This window comes from Coregonus clupeaformis, chromosome 26 (genome assembly GCF_020615455.1).
Source record: "Coregonus clupeaformis isolate EN_2021a chromosome 26, ASM2061545v1, whole genome shotgun sequence".
Classification (NCBI taxonomy): Eukaryota; Metazoa; Chordata; class Actinopteri; order Salmoniformes; family Salmonidae; genus Coregonus; species Coregonus clupeaformis.
This window is the reverse complement of record NC_059217.1, coordinates 41,878,515-41,893,433: the sequence shown is the minus strand read 5'-3', so window position 1 is coordinate 41,893,433 and position 14,919 is coordinate 41,878,515. Positions and strand designations below refer to the sequence as shown.

The 14,919-nt window shown below is 41.1% G+C and overlaps 1 protein-coding gene across 5 annotated transcripts in view; it reads left to right on the top strand.

Moving 5' to 3' along the window:
* The first annotated feature begins 597 nt into the window (after positions 1 to 597).
* LOC121540362 (transcription factor E2-alpha) overlaps positions 598 to 14,919 on the top strand; it is a 35,583-nt gene continuing 21,261 nt past the window's right edge. For 2 of the 5 annotated variants that reach the window (XM_041849181.2, XM_041849182.2), the window contains exons 1-3: positions 599 to 1,089; positions 4,336 to 4,437; positions 6,275 to 6,347. In XM_041849181.2, coding sequence (XP_041705115.1) covers positions 4,357 to 4,437; positions 6,275 to 6,347 — 154 coding nt within the window. In that variant the 5' untranslated portion in view covers positions 599 to 1,089; positions 4,336 to 4,356. Of the gene's footprint in view, positions 1,090 to 4,335; positions 4,438 to 6,274; positions 6,348 to 14,919 lie in introns of all 5 variants that reach the window. The other 3 variants (XM_041849180.2, XM_041849183.2, XM_041849184.2) reach the window with 3 other exon arrangements.

Below are 14,919 nucleotides of genomic sequence, written 5' to 3'. Positions count from 1 at the left end.
AATATATATTTTTAAAGACTAACATTGTAATACTGTTATACATGTGCTGTGCTGTCTATCTGACTTTAAAAAAGAAAAAAGTAGAAGAAGAATGTAGAAACAGCCTATTACTCTGATAAAGGCTAGATCATGTAGTCTGACATAACAATTTGGTGATACCCACTCTGTTGATACTACGGTGCACATAGCATTTAAACCAATACAACTAGTATAGTGTGTGGTTGACATAGGCAATGAATGTTATTTATTTGACTATTTCACCCTTCTGCTTAGAGTAGGCTAGGGCTACGCTTGCAAAATGTAGAGCGAGAAAAAAACGTTAACCACAGCATTAAAATGATGTCAGAGGCTACACTGTAGCCCCCCTCATAGCCTTCATTAGCACACAGCAAAACCAAGCGTCAAGATGAGGGAGGTTCCAATATATATTTCCGATCGGCTATTGGCTTCTGTGTCTGTTTGTCACTCATACCTGCTTTTCTATTGGCTATGCTCTTACGGATTTATCAATCCATCTCGGGAAGCTGCTGTGTAATCACAGTGAACTTTCCTACTATAACCTTCCGCTGAAAGGCGTAGTCCTTTATATCTCTTTTATTTTGAAGAGAACATCATGAACTGTTGACCAACGAACTAACATATGCGGCTGTTACATCAATTTAGTCGTTATATCTTATAGTTTTTATTTTCCTATGAGCAAATAGGTTGTCTTTCAATAGGCTTTGAAATTGGACACCACTGGCTTTGGGGCCCTCATTTCATGCGTAGGGATATGTTGTTGCTTCTGACAATGTGGACGGAGGTGGTGAAGATGTCTGCTAGAAGAATGAAATCATCTTAATTGTAACAACAAAAAGGAAGACGTGAGATTAATAACTAGATATTGTTTGGATGCAGACTGGTTACATTGTACTAATGACGTGGGTAGTGTAACAGAGCAAGGTTCAGGAGGAATAAGGAAGACATCTACAGCGATCCAATGCGTTTCACGCGCTGAGGTTGAAATTCTCTTGAAGTTTTATGTTTTTTCCCCCTGCGAGACTCAGCCTTTCTTTTTACTGTTGGATGCCAGACATTTGAAGATTAAAGGTAAAAATGTTTCTGTTTCACACTCGCATATAGTCGGGAAAATTGCACTAATTCATTAGGTACAATGTAGGCCAATTGTAGGACGTATGACTTCTACAATTATCAAAAGTTTTGGGAATGTGTGGTTGGAGCAGGGGGGTGTAAGTTTTTGTCTGGTTTCTAGTAAGGTGGCGAGTTCAGCCATCAAGTGTGTGATGGTCTCCGCACCAACCGTGTAGTGAGGGAAATTAGTCCTTTGTTCACCATAAATATGTTGTAAGGTTATTGTGAATGACACATTTTGATGTGTTTGCCAGTCTCAATTTTCCAATAAAGGAGCCTATTTGATCAGTGGGAATGACGACAAAACTAATTGGCTATAGCCTAAATAATGTTGAGGGGCATTATAAACTTGTGCTTTCATTTGTTCACCCTGCCATTTTAAATGTTCATAACAAATGTAAAGCAAGTAACGAACCTTTCTATAACCACTAATACACAAAACAACCACCCCTTAATGAAAGTGGTTAAGCGGCTGTTCACAGGCTAGACATTCATTTATTTTATTGCACATTTGGCAGGAAATTCCTTATGCTCCCACCTCCCACCATCTCCTTTCTGAACTAACTCAAATGCAAACTGTAACCTTGAGTTGTAAGTTGTCATATTTCAAAAGAAGCAACCTATTTGTTGCATTATTTCAAGGTCTTTCACAGTTATTCAGAGGCCACATTTTTCAGTATCTTTCAGAAGCCTTTTCTTTTCATAAAGGTAATTAATTATTTTAAACTTTGTGTAGCTGGATATTACACTCTAAATTCCACGATATAGAGCATTTGGAACCTGATAATATCCTCCGGCTGAAAAGCGTCCCTTTTCAGTATAGCTATATAGGTCCTAGATGTGGCCTATTATCATTGGAAACGGGTAGCTGACGGAGTAGAATGAGTTTATAATCAGGAATAAATATTTACATTGTTTCAGTCAGGGAAGCTACCAGAAACGATGGGTGGGGGGGAATTAATTGTTACGAAATATCGTTGGACTGAGCAGATTTCTTGTTGATACATTTGCTTCGTTTTCCGTCGATGTTACATTTTAGTTGGCTACGTTGACATTTTATTATGTTGCTGAGAAGCAACAGTTGAATTTGATTTCTTTCAACTCAAACATAAACAATTTATGTTCGGGGAAAAAACAATTATCCAAAGCTCATATTCTACTTACACTAGTTGTTGATTTGGCTTGAATATGCTCGAAGATTTTGCGAAGTACGTTATCCCAATGTGTTTTATATTGCTGTTAGATCTCAAACATTTGAGGACTATAAAGTCCGTTTTATCAAAGTGTGTATATATATATATATATATATATTGAAGAAGAAAAAACCATGTAAAAAAATGTTTGGTTCCCTTTAGGAATACATTCTATAGGCCTAGTTTTGCACTTGGAGGACGTCTTTCCTTGTCTGTCTCGCATGTGTACAAGGCAACCGTATACTTAATCTGTTGCATCCGAATATTGTTCATACTGTCAGTAGCAAAATATGCAATTCTGCATAACAAAATGTGTGTATCCACAAAGTGACAGCTTCCTTTTTAACTATCGAGACATACCCACAACAATTTGGAACAGTAAATGTTTTTGTGGTTTATGTTTGGCAAGGTTTGTGTATCCTTGGCCTACCACCTTATCGAAAGTCTGGCAAGACAACATTAGGCTTATTTACACTTGGGCCTAGTGTTATATTAGGGCATTATATTTGTTTTATTCAAGGTTAGATCATGTAGGCCTAACCTGCCTTCACAATACAAACACCTATTCCCGATGGATCCTTTGCATGGTATATAGACATTTTTATGGTAAAATTGGATATCCTTTTGAATGTTTTTTTACACAGCTATTCTCAGCCTTCAAATAATATATTCAAGGTTGAAGATGCTAAAGCGTCATTTGCTGAAACTATAAACACCTAAATTCCTTGATCCCACAGTGTGGTCTTGGCTCTGAGGAATTAGGCCCTATGTGTGTGACAAATATGAAGAAAGTAAGAATAGCTTTCATTTTGCAATTGATGTATTGTTACAAATCTGGTCTTTTACATTTACACCTGAGAAGTTGCGTTTATTTTCTGGTTTAAACCCCCAAATGGTTGATTACAACAAATTGCTCTAGTAATGGATTACAAAGAAGGTTGTAAAAGTACACCACCTGTTGGCGCCCTAGTGCTTCTTTCCCGTTGCACTGGCAGTTTTTTTGTGAGGCAGGTACTGCTGCTGTTGAGCATCCAAGCTCTACCCTTTGTGCCTCAGGGGCACATTGGAATGAAAAACACAGGGTAAATCCAGTATTCATGCTTTTTTTTTTTTTCATTTGACAAGGTTCCTCTGCGCTGACATATGGTAATTTGGTAATGACATGTTTGCATACATCCATTAGCTCTGCCTTTCACCCCTATTACCCTGTGCAAACAATAGTCCCAATTATGTCTAATTGTAAACCTAATATACTTTACTTTCATATAGAATTGGATGATTGACGTGCATGTGATTTGTTGTGGAAGCATCAGAAAGGAAGACATGGTCTCAGAGAAGTGATTAGTCTTGCTAAAGGTTGGAGAAGGGATACATAAACTAAGCAGGCCTATATGTTTCACATTTGCAGCCTGTGTAGTGATGCCTCACTGTTAGTAGCTTATTTGGTCGTGCCCAAAGGAGTTGACGACATTCTCTGGTTGTTCTTTAGGTTGTACTTGTTCATATGCACTTATTACCAATTAATGAATGCACTGGCCAAACTTTTAACTCTGTTACAATAAAATAGTGTTGGCCATTTTTCCGGTCTATTGTTTGAACAACAGTGTCCCATATTCCAAAATAGCCTTGGCTTCTCACCCACGTCTGATGACAATTATTACCATGAAAAAGTCAGAGGCGATCAGGAGGCAGTGTTAAGATTGTAGGGCTTCTGGGAAATCATCTAATAAAAGGGGAAGGATCTTTAACTATTAGTCTGGGTACTCGACTTTCGCCAACTCTTTACGCATCCGTGTCCATAGGGAGTGGTAGGTAAGAGTGAATGACAATTCCGAAAAAGCAGTATGTTACCATTTGTGTGTTCATTCATTTTCTCAAGTGATAGAACTCGTGAATTCTTCAGTAATATCTAGCGTGAATTTTTTTTTTAGTCACATTCTATGTGTTTGTACTCTCTCTAGTCTGGTTCCATTAAAAGTCAGTCTATCCTATTTGCGAATCTCTCTCGTAGGGTTGTTAGAGACTGAGGGGCATGAACGAGCAGCCGCAGCAGAGAATGGCTGCAGTGGGAACACAAGACAAGGAACTCAACGACCTCCTGGATTTCAGTGCGGTAAGAGAGAGTGGTCTAGGGGTCTGGGGTCAGGTCAAAAGGGCTGCTGGGCTGGGCCGGATGGGCGGTAGGGCGGAAGCGAGAGAAGCTGAATTGGGAGGGATGGGCCTGTTACATTTCCAATTTAATGACAGCAAAACCGTTAAACAGTTCTCCTTGTTCCCGATTCATTAACAAGTTATACTTTTTCCACATTGCTCCCCCCATGCTTTTTTTTTTATCCTTTAACTTCTGCATGGCAGAAGTAGCTTAATTTCCCCCCAGAAGTCGTTTGATTGGAGAGAGAAATTCTGTTTTACCCCATCCCACATCAAAGCAAGGTCACCTGAATACACCACAGGTCCAAGGTGTTTATTCATTGGGTTTTAAACAAGTCTTTGAACATGAGAAAACATCATCAGCACTAAGGTTGATTTATGGTTTGGGCTGACCTGAATGCTGAAGATTTATTTAGACAAAATGCATTTGATTCCTATGTTTGCAGTTATATTTATTTTTTGCTCCGAGTTTGGTTTATCTTATTTTGTGCACAACCTTGCAATAGTTTGATTGCTGATAATAACTTCCAGGACATTTAAAGGGATGCTCCATACTCTTGAGTGGTTCTGGCACTCTCAAAGTATACACAGATGAAAAACCTCACATCATATTCAACTCAATACATGCTGTGTGGAATGGGATAGCCCTGCATTTATGTCTCTTGAATAGCAGGTCTTTATAAATGGTCAGATTAATAGGATTTGGGGTATGATTTTTTTATCTACTTGCTGGCATCGGCCAGTTTTTGATTCATTTTTACCATATGATTTCTGTCTTTGGCTTTTCAAATCAAATCAAATTTTATTGGTCACATACACATATTTAGCAGATGTCATTGTGGGTGTAGTGAAATGCTTGTGTTCCTAGCTCCAACAGTGCAGTAGTATCTAACAATTCACAACAATACACACATCTAAAAGCAAAATAATGGAATTAAGAAATATATAAATATTAGGACGAGCAATGTCGGAGTGGCATTGACTAAAATACAGTAGAATAGAATACAGTATATACATATGAAATGAGTAAAGCAGAATGTAAACATTAAAGTGACTACTGTTCTATTATTGAGTTGACATTCACGTCAGTGTTTCTCTCTGAATAAATTGAATAGCCTGAGTAAATTGATTGTTATGGAAAATTATCTTATACGGGAGACATCCATGGATTCAAGACCAGGAATTCTAATTGAGTAAACGCTTGTCATCAGACTTGATGTCCCACATTAATGATATCCCTCCACTAACCACAGCTTACTAATGAGATCTGACCAGGTATTTGATTTCCTCTGCATTATTGAAGCCTTATGATGTGTAACATTGGGAAATTCCATTGGTTTTATTCCCTCTGTCAGTTAAGGGGCCACTAGTGTGTGGAGCATCAACTATCATGCCCTCAATCAAGACCTTGGTTTGCTATGCACATCATATGTGTAGCCACCACTCAAATCATAAACACGTCCATGGTCCTATAAGTAGTAGCTATGTATGGAATCTAAACCCACTAGAGACAAAGGCGTGTGTGTGTGTGTGTGTGTGTGTGTGTGTGTGTTGTTCTGTGCCAGGATTGGCTGAAAATGCAGCAGTATGGCTGTTGCTGGCCCAGATGCCAAAGAGGCAGAAGCACACAGTGGCTCATGAGATGGCATGTTAAACAAGCACCTGTAACCAGGGATTAGGATAGATCACTCCTAACATCCGTGTCCAGCCCACATTTCATATCACAGATTATCTAGTTTTACTGTATGTTCAATGAAGGTGTATTTATGAATTTATTTCCCACCTCTTCTCTCTTCTAGATGTTTGCACCACCTGTGGCTAATGGGAAGAACAGACCGACGACACTTGCTAGCAGTCAGTTTGGAGGATCAGGTAAGATTCTATTCTGAATGCATAATACTGTAAAACTGTCAAATGCTGAGCCTTGAATATCCTGCAGGACCATACTTAAACTGTATTGAATCAAGCTTTACTTTTTTGATAAGGTCAGTAAGTAATGGAGAATGGTTGTTATGTAGCGGCAAAATTGCAAAAATCTTTTGGTAGTAAGTTGGAAGTACTAGCGTAGTGGTTAGTAGTGCTTTGGTTCTATTGTACATTTACATTTGACATTTTAGTCATTTAGCAGACACTCTTATCCAGAGCGACTTACAGTTAGTGAATGCATACATGTTTTTTTTATTTTTTATAATTTTTATACTGGCCCCCCGTGGGAAACGAACCCACATCCCTGCCAGCCAAACCCTCCCCTACCTTGGACGACGCTGGACCAATTGTGCGCCGCCCATGGGTCATTGTACTATGCCTTTCTTCACCCATGCACTTGGTTATAGAATTAAAGATGCTCTATATATTTTGGATTGACCTCTTACATCCTCTATGTGCGGACAGTATTTCATCAACTTTTAGTGCTGTTAGTAAGTTGGCCAGATCTAGTTACTTTGATCCAAGTTCTTCTCTGGAAACATGCGAGAGCCTGCTCTGTCCCTCCATGTGTTCACATTTCTCCCTTTTGACCCCCTCTTTTTATCTAACCTAGATGATTCATCTGTGCTAAAGCTTCAGGACACTGTTGGTGCCTTTGAACGCTGTGTTGTTGGATGACACTTCTTAAGAAAAGCTTTCTGGAATTCAGCAGAATGTCTTCATTTTTGGTTGTTGAATGAGGCCCAACATGTTTGTTGGTGGGGTGATGAACAAAACTATCTTGGTAACCCTTTTCATTTACAACAATATCTCAATTTAGCAAATTAGATCTATATTTTTTACTTTCAATGCATCTTTTTCTAGCACCAACATACAAACTGGCTTGTGTTTTCCCACCTCGGAACACCTGAAACCCTTGTGTGTGCTAGTAGCTTTTGCTGAATGTTATTAGTAAGTCATGTTCCTTCCCTCCTCTGTCACCCTGCCAACCTGCAGTGTGAAATGGAGTCACACTGCGCGGCCCCCAGAGTGAAAACTCTGCCACAGAGGAACAAAGACGGAAAAGGGCTTACGGACTTGAAACGACTCCCCCACCCCAAAGTGTAAAACACTCCTCCCCCAACTCAGCACAGGACTTTTCCCCCCACTGGTTCACAGGAAATGGCTTGAGCCTGAGACATTGCCCCTCACCCCCAGCTCTGGGGCACTTAACTGGCCCAGCATGGAGCGCTGGCCGGAGTAGGAGCCCTCTGAATGGGGATCAGTGACAGGACTCTGTGTTTGTTTCTATTACAGCAGGCAATTACTTAGCAGTGAGGAGTTAATTCCTGCTCCAGTCCTAAGTGTGCCCCTTGGTCATTGACACCATTCAAATGTGATACTTCAAGCTGTCACATTTAACTTTCAGAGAACTCCAGGTATCTCGTAATAGCACTTGAGTGCCACAGTGCAAACCTCCACAGATGCCAACCTCTAGAGAATATATTTGCGAGTATGATCCAAGCCTATCAATCCGTTGTGCGAAATAAGGGCATCCGTGAACTACAATTCAGGCTTGTCTGTAAGCTACAAAGTATTGCGATGTGATATTCCAAACATATTGCTCACGTCTGCTACAGAGAGACGAGAGAGCATGAGAAAATTTTGTTTTTATCAGTCATGAAATAAAAGTGCTAAAAACATGTTGGCTCAATATTTAAAAAGATGGAGACCAAGTTATAGGATGAAAAACGCCAGTTTTGTCGCAGTTACAGCCGTCTAGCGCTAGTTAACGCTACCTAGTCCAATAAAAGTAAATTTTTACAAATTGATACTTTGCGTCAAAGTATCGCTGTAATAACTTCCAAAATAATATTGAGATGTTAATATCAATTTTTCCCTCCATCAATCTCCTTGTTATAAAATCTGATATACAGTGCCTTCAGAAAGTATTCATACTCCTTGACTTATTCCATATTTGTTGTTACAGCCTGAATTCAAAATTGAATACTTTTCTCTCACCCAGTTACACACAATACACCATAATGACAAAGTGAAACATGTTTTTAGAAATTTTAGCAAATGTATTGAAAATAAAATACAGAAATATCTAATTTACATATGTATTGCCACCCCTGAGTCAATACTTTGTAGAAGCTCCTTTGGCAGCGATTACGACTGTGAGTCTTTCTGGGTAAATCTCTAAGAGCTTTCCACACCTGGATTGTGCAACATTTGCCAATTTATTCTTTTCAAAATTCTTCAAGGTCTGTCATTGTTTGTTGATCATTGCTAGACATCATTTTCAGGTCTTGCCATAGATTTTCAAGTAGATTTAAGTCAAAACTGTAACTCGGACACTCAGGAACATTCACTGTCTTCTTGGTAAGCAACTCCTGTGTAGATTTTGCCTTGTGTTTTAGGTTATTGTCCTGCTGAAAGGTGAATTCATCTCCCAGTGTCTGGTGGAAAGCAGACTGAAACAGGTTTTGCCGGTGCTTAGCGACTCCCCAGTCCTTAACAATTACAAGCATACCCATAACTTGATGCAGCCAGCACTATGCTTGAAAATATTGAGAGTGGTACTCAGTAATGTTTTGGGCAAATCCAACACAACACATAACGCTTTGTATTCAGGACATAACGTTCATTTCATTTTTTGCAGTATTACTTTAGTGCCTTGTTGCAAACAGGATGCATGTTTTGGAATATTTGTATTCTGTACAGGCTCCTTTTCCTTCTGTCAATTAGGTTAGTATTGTGTAGTAACTACAATGTTGTTGATCCATCCTCAGTTTTCTCCTATCACAGCCATTAAACTCTGTAACTGTGTGAATGTCACAATTGGCCTCATAGTGAAATCCCTGAGCGGTTTCCTTCCTCTCCGGCAACTGAGTTAGAAAGGACGCCTGTATCTTTGTAGTGACTGGATGTATTGATACACCATTCAAAGTGTAATTAATAACTTCACCATGCTCAAAGAGATATTCAATGTCAGCTTTTTTAAAAACCAATATACCAATAGGTGCCCTTCTTTGCGAGGCATTTGAAAACCTCACTGATCTTTGTAGTTGAATCTGTGTTTGAAATTCACTGCTTGACTGAGGGACCTTACATATTGTACAGTGAGGGGAAAAAAGTATTTGATCCCCTGCTGATTTTGTACGTTTGCCCACTGACAAAGAAATGATCAGTCTATAATTTTAATGGTAGGTTTATTTGAACAGTGACACAATAACAACAACAAAATCCAGAAGAACGCATGTTAAACATTTTATAAATTGATTTGCATTTTAATGAGGGAAATAAGTATTTGACCCCCTCTCAATCAGAAAGATTTCTGGCTCCCAGTTGTCTTTTATACAGGTAACGAGCTGAGATTAGGAGCACACTCTTAAAGGGAATGCTCCTAATCTCAGCTTGTTACCTGTATAAAATACATCTGTCCACAGAAGCAATCAATCAATCAGATTCCAAACTCTCCACCATGGCCAAGACCAATGAGCTCTCCAAGGATGTCAGGGACAAGATTGTAGACCTACACAAGGCTGGAATGGGCTACAAGACCATCGCCAAGCAGCTTGGTGAGAAGGTGACAACAGTTGGTGCGATTATTCACAAATGGAAGAAACACAAAAGAACTGTCAATCTCCCTCGGCCTTGGGCTCCATGCAAGATCTCACCTCGTGGAGTTGCAATGATCATGAGAACGGAGAGGAATCAGCCCAGAACTACACGGGAGGATCTTGTCAATGATCTCAAGGCAGCTGGGACCATAGTCACCAATAAAACAATTGGTAACACAGTACACCGTGAAGGACTGAAATCCTGCAGCGCCCGCAAGGTCCCCCTGCTCAAGAAAGCACATATACATGCCAGTCTGAAGTTTGCCAATGAACATCTGAATGATTCAGAGGAGAACTGGCTGAAAGTGTTGTGGTCAGATGAGACCAAAATTGAGCTCTTTGGCATCAACTCAACTCGCCGTGTTTGGAGGAGGAGGAATGCTGCCTATGACCCCAAGAACACCATCCCCACCGTCAAACATGGAGGTGGAAACATTATGCTTGGTGTTTTTCTGCTAAGGGGACAGGGCAACTTCACCACATCAAAGAGACGATGGACGGGGCCATGTACCGTCAAATCTTGGGTGAGAACCTCCTTCCCTCAGCCAGGGCATTGAAAATGGGTTGTGGATGGATATTCCAGCATGACAAACATGGCCAAGGCAACAAAGGAGTGGCTCAAGAAGAAGCATATTAAGGTCCAAGGGTTTTGCCACCAATTCCTAAGTCATGTTTTGCAGAGGGGTCAAATACTTTTTTCCCTCATTAAAATGCAAATCAATTTATAACATTTTTGATATGCGTTTTTCTGGATTTTTTGTTTTGTTATTCTGTCTCTCACTGTTCAAATAAACCTACCATTTAAAATTATAGACTGATCATTTCTTTGTCAGTGGGCAAACGTACAAAATCTGCAGGGGATCAAATAATTTTTTCCCTCACTGTATGTGTATGCGTGGTTTACAGAGATGAGGTAGTCATAAAAAAAATCATGTTAAACACTATTGCAAACGAGTGAGTCCTTGAGACTTAAGCACATTTTTACTCCTGAACTTATTTAGAATTATCATAACAATGGGGTTGAATACTTATTGACTCAAGACATTTCAGCTTTTCATTGTTAATGAATTTGTTTAAAAAATCTAAAAACATTATTCCACTTTGAGATTATGGGGTATTGTGTGTAAGCCAATTTTAAATTCAGGCTGTAACACAACCACGTGAAACAGTCAAGGGGTGTGAATACTTTCTGAAGGCACTGTACAATCAAAGGGCTGTAGCCTCAATACAGGGCTAAACTTACATACTTTAGCAGTTTTACATCAGTTTTTCTCCTGAGGGGGGTGGACTTCTATTAAAGTAGGCAATGTTTGTGATACATATGAACATTTTCCCATGATATTTCCCCACCTCTTCCACTTTTTCCTGAAATGACAACTTGATTTGATTTGTAAGGATGTGTAGAGGCACATTACCTCATAACGTCAAAGTGGAATGTTTTTTGACATTTTTACAAATTAATTAAAAATGAAAACCTGAAGTGTCTTGAGTCAATAAGTATTCAACTCCTTTGTTATGGCAAGCCTAAATAAGTATTCAACTCCTTTGTTATGGCAAGCCTAAATAAGTTCAGGAGTGAACATTTGCTTAACAAGTCTCATAAGTTGCAGGGAGTCTCTTGTGTGCAATAATAGTGTTTTTAACATGATATTTTTACTTCTGTCATCCATTATGATAGGATCACATGGCCATAACAAAGAGCAGCCTGTTTGTTCTTTATTGTTCTCCTGGTAACTTGGGTCAACTTCCTGTTTGGCTGGCCCAACTGTATCCCGTGACATCACGGCTTCAGTGTACCACTGCTAGTAGATGACCCAGCGCGGGAAAGGCAGAGCCGGAGCTATTCACCAACACAAAAGTACTCAGAGGGGTGCTAATTGCGAGGGGAGCTGGGGCTGTGGGAGCAGTCACACCCGCAGGGCTCTACCAGGCGTCCCCTCACTCACCTCTGCAGCTGCTGGCCCCGTCACCCAGCCACCCACACACCCACCCAAGACAGGCCACATTTCCCCCCCAACCACAACAAACAACCCTCTTTCACACGCACAGACAAATGCTCGTACACACACTCCCACACAAATATTTTTTCAGATTATTGTCATAGGATGCTTGTCACCTTATGATCTGAACAGCCAACTTCTATCCAATATGCCCTATAATGCTGGCACTAGAAAATGGCTGATCTACTAGGCCTATATCTTGTGGTTTTAAGACGTACGCAAGAAACAATCCAGGCTGCCTTTTAGAGGCATGTTACATTTCGCCCTGTGAGAAGGTTTTGTGCCTCAAAATCTGATTATTTCTTCAGCGGCTGGCTGCTCCTGTACAGTGTTAGTATTGCCCTCATGGCCTTCACTAGACTCTCATTACTGAATCAGGTTATAAAGTTGAGGCGCAATGTTTCAACAGGTAGAAAGTGTGAGAAGAGAATGCAATCACACTTATAACAGCATTACACATAAACAATGAAGTTAATACAGTGGGGGAAAAAAGTATTTAGTCAGCCACCAATTGTGCAAGTTCTCCCACTTAAAAAGATGAGAGAGGCCTGTAATTTTCATCATAGGTACACGTCAACTATGACAGACAAATTGAGGAAAAAAATCCAGAAAATCACATTGTAGGATTGTTAATGAATTTATTTGCAAATTATGGTGGAAAATAAGTATTTGGTCAATAACAAACAAGCAGGATTTCTGGCTTTCACAGACCTGTAACTTCTTCTTTAAGAGGCTCCTCTGTCCTTCACTCGTTACCTGTATTAATGGCACCTGTTTGAACTTGTTATCAGTATAAAAGACACCTGTCCACAACCTCAAACAGTCACACTCCAAACTCCACTATGGCCAAGACCAAAGAGCTGTCAAAGGACACCAGAAACAAAATTGTAGACCTGCACCAGGCTGGGAAGACTGAATCTGCAATAGGTAAGCAGCTTGGTTTGAAGAAATCAACTGTGGGAGCAATTATTAGGAAATGGAAGACATACAAGACCACTGATAATCTCCCTCGATCTGGGGCTCCACGCTAGATCTCACCCCGTGGGGTCAAAATGATCACAAGAACGGTGAGCAAAAATCCCAGAACCACACAGGGGGACCAAGTGAATGACCTGCAGAGAGCTGGGACCAAAGTAACAAAGCCTACCATCAGTAACACACTACGCCGCCAGGGACTCAAATCCTGCAGTGCCAGACGTGTCCCCCTGCTTAAGCCAGTACATGTCCAGGCCCGTCTGAAGTTTGCTAGAGTGCATTTGGATGATCCAGAAGAGGATTGGGAGAATGTCATATGGTCAGATGAAACCAAAATAGAACTTTTTGGTAAAAACTCAACTCGTCGTGTTTGGAGGACAAAGAATGCTGAGTTGCATCCAAAGAACACCATACCTACTGTGAAGCATGGGGGTGGAAACATCATGCTTTGGGGCTGTTTTTCTGCAAAGGGACCAGGACGACTGATCCATGTAAAGGAAAGAATGAATGGGGCCATGTATCGTGAGATTTTGAGTGAAAACCTCCTTCCATCAGCAAGGACATTGAAGATGAAACGTGGCTGGGTCTTTCAGCATGACAATGATCCCAAACACACCGCCCGGGCAACGAAGGAGTGGCTTCAGTAAGAAGCATTTCAAGGTCCTGGAGTGGCCTAGCCAGTCTCCAGATCTCAACCCCATAGAAAATCTTTGGAGGGAGTTGAAAGTCTGTGTTGCCCAGCGACAGCCCCAAAACATCACTGCTCTAGAGGAGATCTGCATGGAGGAATGGGCCAAAATACCAGCAACAGTGTGTGAAAACCTTGTGAAGACTTACAGAAACCGTTTGACCTGTGTCATTGCCAACAAAGGGTATATAACAAAGTATTGAGAAACTTTTGTTATTGACCAAATACTTATTTTCCACCATCATTTGCAAATACATTCATTAAAAATCCTACTATGTGATTTTCTGGAATTTTCTTTCTCATTTTGTCTGTCATAGTTGACGTGTACCTATGATGAAAATTACAGGCCTCTCTCATCTTTTTAAGTGGGAGAACTTGCACAATTGGTGGCTGACTAAATACTTTTTTCCCCCACTCATCATCACACTTATAACAGCATTACACATAAACAATGAAGTGAATATATTCTTCAAAAGAATGAAGAATGAACTTGGAACAATGACGTCTGTCCTCTCTTGTCCCACACCCCTGTCCTTCTCTCCTCCCCGTGCCTTTTACTCCCTCTGTTCCTCCAGTCGTTCACCCCGTCCTTCTCTCCTCCCCGTGCCTTTTACTCCCTCTGTTCCTCCAGTCGTTCACCCCGTCCTTCTCTCCTCCCCGTGCCTTTTACTCCCTCTGTTCCTCCAGTCGTTCACCCTGTCCTTCTCTCCTCCCCGTGCCTTTTACTCCCTCTGTTCCTCCAGTCGTTTCACCCCGTCCCTTCTCTCCTCCCGTGCCTTTTACTCCCTCTGTTCCTCCAGTCGTTCACCCCGCCCTTCTCTCCTCCCGTGCCTTTTACTCCCTCTGTTCCTCCAGTCGTTCACCCCGTCCTTCTCTCCTCCCCGTGCCTTTTACTCCCTCTGTTCCTCCAGTCGTTCACCCTGTCCTTCTCTCCTCCCCGTGCCTTTTACTCCCTCTGTTCCTCCAGTCGTTCACCCCGTCCTTCTCTCCTCCCCGTGCCTTTTACTCCCTCTGTTCCTCCAGTCGTTCACCCCGTCCTTCTCTCCTCCCCGTGCCTTTTACTCCCTCTGTTCCTCCAGTCGTTCACCCCGTCCTTCTCTCCTCCCCGTGCCTTTTACTCCCTCTGTTCCTCCAGTCGTTCACCCCGTCCTTCTCTCCTCCCCGTGCTTTTTACTCCCTCTGTTTCTTCAGTCGTTTACACATCCCTCTCTCCTCTCCTCCACCTCTCTCGTCTGTTTCTCCTCCCCTCT